Source organism: Sinohyriopsis cumingii, chromosome 3 (assembly GCF_028554795.1).
Source record: "Sinohyriopsis cumingii isolate HCF-2022 chromosome 3, ASM2855479v2, whole genome shotgun sequence".
Classification (NCBI taxonomy): Eukaryota; Metazoa; Mollusca; class Bivalvia; order Unionida; family Unionidae; genus Sinohyriopsis; species Sinohyriopsis cumingii.
Window position 1 is genome coordinate 36485815 of NC_142963.1, and position 11273 is coordinate 36497087.

The 11273-nt window shown below is 33.8% G+C and overlaps 1 protein-coding gene across 1 annotated transcript in view; it reads right to left on the reverse strand.

Moving 5' to 3' along the window:
- Positions 1 to 11273, reverse strand: part of LOC149802691 (protoheme IX farnesyltransferase, mitochondrial-like) — a 30271-nt gene that overhangs the window by 17901 nt on the left and 1097 nt on the right. Inside the window, exons 2-3 of the mRNA XM_089952070.1 lie at positions 5924 to 6377; positions 1511 to 1635 (exon numbers count right to left, since the gene is read on the reverse strand). Of these exons, the coding sequence (XP_089808196.1) occupies positions 1511 to 1635; positions 5924 to 6377 (579 nt within the window). The remainder of the gene's footprint in view (positions 1 to 1510; positions 1636 to 5923; positions 6378 to 11273) is intronic.

The window sequence follows — 11273 nt, forward strand, 5'->3', positions numbered from 1 at the left end:
TCACCCACTACTTTCCACTCTTCCATAATGGACAAAAGTTCAGCAGCAAGCATTTCTCCTGTATGCGACCCTTCTAACAAACGAAGCTGCAAAAATGCGTATTGTCTCTCCCAGTTGCTGTCTATCCAGTGAGAAGTTAGACTTAAAAATGCATGTAAATTATTATCACTAGTCCATGCATCGCTTGTGAAGCTTACATATAGTGCTTTGTCAACCCTTTCTTGAATGATGGCTTTCACTGACAAATACATGTCGGGTATTATAGTACGAGAAAAGAGCATGGCCGAAGGAAGCTTATATCGTGGTTCCAGCACCTTCATGAGTCGAGTGAAGCCAATATCTTCAACCAAACAACACGGTTGCATATCAACTGCTATCATTTCTCCTCCTGATTTAGTTATTGCATGCTTGCGTGGATCATTTTGTCCGAATGGTGTCATTTTCTCTATAAGTAATCGAGGTTACCTTGCTTTGAGTGTTTCCTCTTTAAATCTTCTTCATCATCTCTCTTTCTTTTGTGGCTCTCTGTGGATCTGGTGTATTTGTCATACTCAGAGTGATGGAAGGATCAAAGGTGATTTATTAGAGCTGAAGTTCCATATGAACGAGCATTTTTGCCACCTCATGTTAGCCTTTCATTGCAGACATCACAATTTGCCTTCGATTCGTTCACAGCATTTATAGTGAAAAAGTTCCAAATCTTGCTACTTAATTTCGGAGTAGACATTTTTTGATGAGTATTTTAATAAATATATTTATTATTTATTAATTTTATTTTGAACATGTAATAATTAAATTTTGTTAAGATATTTTTTACAAATGGCATCTCTACACTCAAATATTTACCGGAAGCAGAAAAGTTATGCCACCTGGGGAATGCTAGTGAAATTACTAAAGGAAATTGAGTTAAATAAATTATCATCAATCATGATTCATGAAGTCCCATGGAATGTTAACTGTTTGTGTAATTGTAATTTATTTTTAACTAAATTATTATGTATTAAAAAAACTTTTTTTTAAAAGTTCGATATTTATTGAATTATTTTACTTGTAACCATTTGTGCACGTATTATTTGCCAAGGCAAATACTTCTGAATAGTACCGAAAAACGGGATATTCGGCCGAGGCAAATGTCCGAGGTGATTTCCGGTTAGGCCCTATTGTAAAATCACTAAAATGACTATATTACTGCACTCTATTTACTTCTCTCAATTATTACAATCTGTACAATAATGTTTGGGTAAAGATAATTCCTAACATGTCAATCAAAGCCTTATCTTATTACAGCACAGACAAAATTTTATAGATAAATTTCATATTCGACAATTCAGTAAATTAAAGTTGGGATGACATACTGTACAAAAATTCACTGCAGGACAAAAGCCAGAACAATTCTTTACTGTTTAAAATGTGTTAAATTTACACTTTCTAAACAAGAAAACCAGAAATGTGCTCATGGAACATGACAATATCCCAACATGCAACACACACAAAAATACCATATTTTTACCTGATTGATAGAATTTGCTGAGCAGGATGTCAATGCTGTCCCTAGAGTACACATCAATAATGTTTCCCATTCGAAAGGACCTGGTGCCATTCCATAGCCTGCCATTGTAGTCAGTACCACTAAACCTGCAAGCAGTATATACATTAGAATAAACAGGTTAAATGCATGGTTTGGGTATTACAGTGGTAACACATTCACTTTGCTTCTTTGCAGTCTCATTATAAATGTACTGGTAAAAAAGTTCCTATCATGCATATTGCCTAAAAGTATATATCCTAAATTATGCATAACAGTCAATGATAAGACTTATAAAACTTTTGTTTTGAAACAATGTACAAATGAAGCAAATATTTCCATCAGGTTTGGATGATTACCTCTGACACCTATTTTCATTTTCTTTTAAAATGCTTTGCACATGTGTATGTTTACCACAAATTTTCTATCGTATTCATGCCAGAATCGCCCCAGATTTTTCTATTATTTGTTGATCATTTTTCACAAAAAAAGGAGTGAATACACATTGTACATTAATAATGGCTGAATGTTGATAATGGGTAAAGAGATTAATTAAGAATGTTCAAAATGTTAGCGACAAAAGCCATTTTGTTTACGCATCATGGGGGGGGGAGGAAAAGATTAAATTATTTTATTAACAATTCAGAGAAAGATATTCCTTATGATTGACCATAAAATTTTGACTTATTTCTAAAAATTTCATATGAGAGATAATACAGTATCTGTAAACTATACAGCATGTGACACTTGTTCAACGTATATAGCATGGTTTTATTACTTCGCCGACCGAAGATATGAGTTTTGATACATTGTCAATATGAAGAGTAAATTGGCATGGGTTTCTTATTATGTTTAAGATGGGTTTCTGAGATATATGGTATATAATACAAAAAACTACACAAAGACAAATTAGTACAAATGTATTTGTTCCAGTACATAATGCTTCCCCACTCTATGAGCTTATCATTAGCCTCATTTCTGTGTCAACTCAATAATATCTCATTATTTTTAAATACATGCTATTTAACCCTTAAGCTCCCATATATTCAGTCATTAAAAAAATCAGGAAATGTCTCAAAATTCATTTTTGTAGAAAATCATACCATATTTTTGCATTTGTCCCCAGAGCTGCATTAAATGACTTGAAAAGTAAGGATGGTGCCTTATAAATATAGATATACACCATAGAATTTTATCTTTATGAACTTTGTATTACTGAAACCTTGAACTTCAAATAAGCCAGGTCATATGGCATTGAGTTTCAAGCTGACATGGTAATATTTTTCTTCTTGCAAGAAAGTAAACATAGAACTAAAATTTGAAAAGACATACACCAGTTTTAAATTAATGTTAGAAGAATTAAACAGGAAAATCAGCAAAATATCAGGTGTGAAAAATGTCCAAAATGTTTTATATGTGCATCCATATAGAGTTCATGCATAAGAAGAATTTACATTCATTCACGCATAATGTGTACAGAGCTGTACACACAGACACACAATCATGCACCCACACACACACAGGGTCCAGGGATATCAAGACTGTTCAAAAGAGGCTGTTTACTCAAGGTTAAGGAGACTATCCAAACAGTGGTGAAGTCCACAATCAAACTGCTTGTTAATGATTGTAAAAAACAAGGAACAGCTATGGTAGAACATCTTGCCAAATTTTGACAATCCACCTGCATGTATTTGCATTACAAGTACAGAAAAGTTCATAACTTTGCAATATAATCCCTTTTTTCAATAAATACCTCATTGATAACTACCGTATTTATCGTATATCCTGGGAAGCCTTATTTGTTGGATCACCATAAATTAATTTTTAAATTAATTTTTTGGTTCACTGTATGTTCTGGGACATGTCGTCTTTTTGAGTCATAAGTTGTGGCCACTTGTGCAATTGTTCCAGCATAAATGTTATAGGGGTTATTTAACCAAAAAAAATTTAGAAATCATTTTGACTGCCATTTTATAGTGAACATTTAGAGTACAAAAAATGTTTCAGCGGTAGCTAATTAAGCAATTTTACCAACATGCAATTACAAGACTTATCTCGTTACTCCTATCAGGTAAAATTAAATACAATGTATAGTTTCATCTGTGGCCTTTTAAAGTCATATGGACAAAATACACTGCATGAATCTCTCCAACAAAACATACACACTTTCAAATACAACAACAATGGGTATGAATATAATAATTTTTATACATGTAAAAAATGTGTTGATAATAAATATTTAACCCAGATTTTTTCAACTTGAAAATCAAGAATTGCTTAAAACCAGTGTTAAATGCATATTGAGAAATAGAGGACATAATTCAAATAAGCAAACAAAAATAAACACACACATACATGCATCCCTCTTCTGTAACTTCATTATCTGCTCTTTCTTTCCGAATGCTTTGGTGTATGGAGATTGAACCAGAAGTGTTTCCAATGCATATTGCCAATGGTCAACATTTATCAATTGCAACACAGAATGAACTGAAATTATATTTCTTGCCTTGGGACAAACTTTCCAATTAACTGCCCTAAATAAAAGTGCAATAAAGTAATTAATGAATAATTCTTAGGCACAATGGATACAATCATATATCTAAAGGTATGTGTATAACCTGTGCAGATACTTGTAACTGAAATATGGAAAAAAATGCAGAAGAGGAATATAATTTGAAAATAGTAAAAAAAATGAAACATAGTTCCTTGGCAAATCAACAAAAATAACACATACAAATATGTTTAAAAAACAAAGTAAATTTAAAATCAATGCTGAAGGTAGAATTTTATTTAAGTCAATTATGAACCTTCATTTATGATATGTTCTATATTATGTATAATGCTTTGAATATGCATCTGATGATAAGGTTCCCAAGCTTTTCTAAAGATAAATTTCCAGGTCATTTCAAGGGTTTTTACAGGATGAAATTTATTTTTTTCAAGGTCCACATATGACCATTACTGAATGGAATTTAACTATATTTTAGATTATAAAATATGCATTTTTAAATCTAAAGATTTTTCTCTGTCAAGACTCTAAAACATCTAAGTCAGAAAAGATGATCATGCACAAAACCAAAAATGTATCAAACGAAACAATAATACGACGATTGCATACTTTCTTAAATGTACATGTTTCATACATTAGTATCAGTTTTGAAAATTCTATTTTCTGTTGTGCAAATCAAACAGATATGTATGCATCTGATGATCATAAACTTTTGATTTTTTTATAATGAAAACATTAAAAACAAAAATTCCCATTGATTATTTTATTTCCATTTTCTTCCTTTTGTCCGCAACAACTAGACCGTTAATCAAGTTCTTTTACAGAGAACTGTATACCATTTTTTTTGTGGGCGCTTATCCATCCTTTAGCTATGTTAAGCAACTGGCCTTTGATGTGCCCCTCCCTACACCCATCTAAAATTTTAAAGGATTTTGTGATTCTGTATCCCCCATTGTGTACGTTTTTCATTTTTCTGTACAAGATCAAAAAGAATTTGGAAGAAAAAAGTAGTTATTATTTTTGTTCAGGGGTTGCTCTTTGCTAATTTCTTTAATGGTGGGACACATTTACAAGGCCCTTCGAGCTGGTCCCTTTGTTTTCTTTCCTGGTATAACCTGTATGACATATTTCCCTCCTTAGATACAAGGTCTTGCAGCTGGTTTCTATATCATGGTCCGTAAATTGTACTGATACTGGCTAAGGATCATTTTGATGTCCTCTGTGTGTTATATGTGTATGCCATATTGTTATAATCATGCTACATCGTGTTTTTGTAGGACTGGTCATGTTATCTATTTTAATTTGTGTTTAAATTTTTTTATTGACTTTTTTTTTATTACATACAAACAGAAAGAAAAAATGGTGTAAGGTATAGCAGTTGTATAAGATTATTGTTACTGTATACATATGTATTTGCCCAGTCCTTTTACATTAGAGTAACTGTATACTGTAAGAGGTGAGAGGGGATAAAAATCGTTCAGCACTGCATCGTGGTTAACGTAACTAAATACAAAAAACTTGGCAAAGGCAGATTCATTTGTGACGATAGCAGATCATCTTGTCCAGCAGCTTTATTACTGGATGTAGTAAATACTTTATAAAGGAGATAACTAGGTTACTGAAAGCATCTATATATATTACATTTCTTGCTTTGTTTCCACTTCTCCCTCTTCAGCTCTTGCTTCTCCCTACTCTGTCCAAACGGAGATGTCACATCTACCTAAAATTCAAATCCAGCTTGACCACTGTAGGCCCAATTAGAATCCAGTATGAAATTCAAGTTTTGTAACGATCATCAGGAGTAATAATGTATTAACCTATATGATGGACAAAACAAGCACAGCAAAGAAACCAAAGTAGATTCAACTGTTAAGTGAATTTTAACTTACCAGTGAGTCGTATTTTGGATAATCTCATATAGTAGTGAGGTAGCTTATCCAGTTCAAGTTTCTGTTCTCGCCAACCATATACAGTTCCCGATGAAATATATTTCGGTGGATTAACTTGTTCATCATTACTTTTTGTTTCCCCACTCTTTCCATTCTTCCTTACAGCAATGTTTGTGTCAACATTTACATTTACTAAATTCTTTAAGAATGGTAAATGGATAGAAAATCTCTGTTTATGGTCAGTTACAGTAACATCTAAAGCTAGGTTGGAGTCTTTGACAAACATAGTGAAATTCTTTGAATATGGTTGTTCCCCATTTTCTTGACTGGGAACAATGACTTTTATTGTTTTATATGGAGAATGGACCTCTGGTCCTGTTCGAGAATATTCAGCAGTCCTATCCACCAAAGTCTCCTGAAGTCCATTTTCAGTTGGGGCAGGTTTTGTTGGATACTGGAAAATTAAATGACAGGATGCATAATGTAGGTTTATGAATGTATTTAAAAACCCACTCCAGTGCAATTTATATATGTAAAAGTATGACTTGAAGATAGATTATTAAAACAAGCAAGGATATTCATTTGTAATAACATTAATCTTGTCAATGATACAAAGATAAATTAATTGCAGAGATGACATGTACAAAACTTAGTCAAAATTAGGAAACAAGAAACGTGTCCACAGAAAACAAATGCCACAACAACACCTTTTGTACAACCCTGTATTCAAATGTATATAAGGAACTAATATAAATGGTAAACTTAACCAGTCACATGGATGTGAAATATAGATCAGTGACCTAATTGTGGTAGGTGATGTTGTACTTGGCATGATGCATTTATGTACAGAGTTTCATGCCTCTGTGACCAATAAAACCTGAGAAACTGACTTATGCGTAAAATGTCACTGAAGCATGCTATGTAGGTTAGTAACCTAAATATTACAATAGGTTGTACTTGACCAATATGCTTCTATATACCAAGCTGCATGAATCTGATGATTAATACTTAAGAAACTGACCCAAGCATAAAATTTAAGCAAACTCACTAAACTATAAAATACTGCCCCAGTAGCCTAATTTGGTGGAGTTATGTATCCACCAAGCTGCATTTATTTATGCAGCTGCATGACTCTAGAGCCAACAATGCCTGAGAAACTGATCTAAATGTAAACTTAAAGTTGCTTAAGCATGAAAATTAGATCACAACTACCTACTATGAGTTGATATAAAATGTGAAATATAGGTTACCAACTTTTAGTAAGATAATGGTAAACTGTTCGATACATATCTGTAGCAAAAACTACAAAAGTCTGCAACCGATTCCAGAGAAACTGTCCTAAATGAAAAGTTTAACTCAAGTTGCTGAAGTGGACAAGTCGCAGTAACCAGACTTTGTCAGGTGATGTCATCCACACCAAAATGCAGCTACATACAATGATGATGGCTTAAATACTTACACTGCTTGAGAAACCAACCTAATAGCACAACTTAAAGTGTAATGGGCATACTTGTAAACAAATGCTAGGAATCATGGTAGCTTCAATGGTAGAGGGTGGGTTTTGTGATCCAAAAGACACAAAACACACTCTCTTATTTCTTTTCTGGTACTAATTGTGAAACCATTGCTCTGTACACATGTAATAGGAGTGAGGTAAAATTCAAAGACTTGCCAGTCCTGCTTCAGCCTCCTGCTTTGTTGGAAAATGTGTTGATCAGTTAGCTGTGCTGATATTTACAATGACAGAATTCAGTGACTGAAAGACCCCTTGATATACATACATGTTCCATTTTATAAGAGTACATAAAAAAGAACATGATGCAATAGCTCAGTGGCAAGTTCAAAGGCTTTGACTGGCGGCAGGGTGGTAAAATGTACTGATATTTACAGTGATTGAATTCAGAGGTAGAAAGACACAGAGATGTACATGTCGTCATTTATAAAAGTACATCAAAACAAACAACTTTAGCTTTCATTATTGTGTTCATTTCTGAATGTAGTGGAAAAAGCAGTGCACGTGACCTCAGAATCAAGACATGTGGATACTTAGACAAAATGCCATTTGTAAGCGTGTGACAAGTCGCCTAAAAATGTAAACTTCTTCTTCTATTAGGAAAGCAAAAACGACTTTGCCCTGTGATTATTTAAGAGGTACATTGACCGACTATACCGTATTTTTTTTAAATGCCCCTCGCCTTAGCCTGGTTAGTTCTAGTGTTGTAGCAAAATGTATTCATCAAGGCATCAGCAGCTAGGTCTAGTTTTTATATCAATTACGTTGACAAACAAACTCTTGCCCATTCACAAGCATTATGTTTTGATAGCTGATTGATTAACCCCTTTCCGAGTAAAGTAGCAACTATCAATTTCCTGCAGGGTATCCTTTGATGATAAAACATATAAACTTGTGTTTTAAGATCAGAATCTGTGATCTGGATATATATTAACTGCCTCTTATACAATATTTCGTCATAAAATTAGTTTGAAACTGTAAGTGAACCAGTAGGCCTAACAGGAAATAATGGCGGAATTCGCTAAGTCTGGGATGTACCAGTTTATTAGATTGTCTGTTTCTTAAATCATCGGGCAAATATATTCAGAAAAAATATACAAATCATTGAAACCAAAGCCTAGGTATTATTTTATTAAAGATTTAACTTTAAAATGCAAAATATGTAGGTCAGAAACGTATGGGACAATGCTATGCTGTGGAATTCGCGAGATGTGCCTTAAGGTCTAAACTATACAGGAAAAACAGCAAATCAGATACTATTTATTTGCCTAAAATTACTACAAGTAAGTATACAAATAAATAAACCATAAATTTGTGATCCTGTCAATGGACTGTTGTAATGATGCTATATTATAGTAAGTGATTACATTACGAAAACCTCTTCATCTAAAAATAGATGCACACACGTCTGTTGATTCTGTAGGAAAGAAGGGACTGCAACTTTTGATGGTGGGACTCCTATTTTTACCACAATGGGAGTCCTGGACTCCTAGTTTTAAAATCCTACCGAGACCTCTGGTGTTGATAATGGCCTGATTTAGGAAAAGTTAATTTTATATTTTCTTTATGGAAACAATGGTGGTGGTGGTGGTGGTGGGGTTTAACGCCATTTTTCAGCACACGATAGGCTATACATGGCGGCCAGTATTAATGGTGGAGGAAGAACCCACGAAAACTCCAGAAAGAACCACCGACCCATGAGAAGCTACTGGCAAGCTTTCTCACATACCCACATTGGCTGAATTCGAGACTCGAACCGGCGCAGACAGAGGTGAGATGGCAGTGATACATAACGGATAGCGTTTTAGACCGCTTTGCCACTCGAGGCCCCTGGAAACAATGGAAAGTTATTTTGGCAAAAATAAATGTAAATGCAATAGCTCATATATTGTTTCCGATTTCATCTAGATGAAATAAATTTAAAATGATGAAACTCTACCTTTTATATTATATTACTATGTTTGCGAAAACATTAATAACTTCTAAAATACACCAGTTATGCGTGTTTCATCATTTGTATTTCTTCTTTTAATCAGATTGTAATTTGGGTCATATTTTGGCATGTCCTCTCGATTTGCTATTGAGACTGAGTAATTCATACACTGACAGAAAGAATGTACCATGTAGAACACCACTAGTTGTATTTATTTCAGTAAATATGTCTTACGATAAGGAATAAATTTTATTTTTCAATATGCAGCATAAGAAGAACAACATGGCGAAGGGTTGATCTCGATCTCTCTCATTCTATACACACACACACACATACATATATATATATTGGGTAATCTGTCATCTGGTTACATATCACCCCCTCCACCCGACTAAAGGTGTTAAAGCATGAATGATAATTTCTCAGGTAAACAGGATTATAAAGCCTTCTACTTGAACTAGGTCACAATTAACATTTTCCGGAAATAATACTACTTAACACATTAACCCCTGGCAACGAGTATACTCGTTGTACTTTTCCTCCCTGATCTCCCGCGTGCCTTGCTAACGTGGCTGAGTTTACATAGCTTGTATCCCAAGCGCCGAGTTTGCGAGGCAGTATTTGTCTAGGCCTGTATCCCGCACGACGAGTTAAATCGGCGCAAACCATTGGTTGATTTGAAGCCATTTCCTAATTATACAAGCAGTTTAACCAATAAAATTGTAGCGTACAAAGAGTGAACATTGCTGAAAGGAGGGGAAAAATTTGACTTCGATGGCACCAGAAATAGTGAAAATATATACATCTGAAAATGATGCAAATTGACGAGAATCAGCAACTGGGAGCAGACTTTTACTTGACAGATTCTGACAGAATTTTCTGGATTTTAATCAGACGAGATTGATAGTGACATCGAAAAAGCTACCGGAAATAACAGCGGTAGTGACGAGAATGAGAATGTTGAAGAAGAAGAAGAAAATGAAAGTAGAGCTGATCGATGATCGTAAATGATAAAACACACATTGACATGAGGCTATACAAAGGACCAGCAACAGATTTAGACCCTGATGCAAATGAATTTGATTTTGTGGAGCTTTTTTTTTTTGAATAATCGTTAAATAAATGTTTGGGAAATATATGTTGTTAACATGAGTGTTCACAGTTCAAGGTTTGTTAAGTGTTTTATTAGTTTTAAAAATTTCAGTGAGAGTTCTAAGGAAGAAAGGTGAGTAAAGAGCAAGTAAAATATGCCCATTTGTGTACAGTATTCACAGGATGTTTAGTTTACAAGAGACGACAAGTGTTATTTCTGTGTACATAAAATATAATTATTTCATGTGTTGATGGCATTAATAATTCTGTGTAATTCATAATGGAGTTTATGGATTATTCACGGCAAGAGAAGCAAACTGGCAAGTACATCATTTGTTTTCACCATCATGCATTAGTTTTATTTCTGCATGTAGCATGAAATTGATACCATTAAGTATGTAAGTTTATTGAGAACTGCCGTGCCAAATTTCAGCTGAATTAAATGAATACAAATAAAATAATGACAATTTTATTGTAAGTAGCCCCCTCTATAAAAATCTGCAAGCCAATTGCTGTCAGCTAGTCTCAGGGATACAGGCACTGGAAAGGCTAACACTGCTCTAGGTGATCTCTGCAAGTATGCTGCAGGGGACTACCTAGCTGTTTGACTCAGCAGTTAATGTGTTAATGGATTTTTCCATTCTAGAACATTCTGGGTTCTCATCAAGATAAAATCTGTTATAAAATTATAATACAAATTAAAGTGTAAGCAAAACGGTCATTTATTGTCTTTAACACGTGAATATTTAAGATTATACAAATGAATATTTATCCAATATTAATGCTTGAATAAGTGTATTTGAATTAAACGG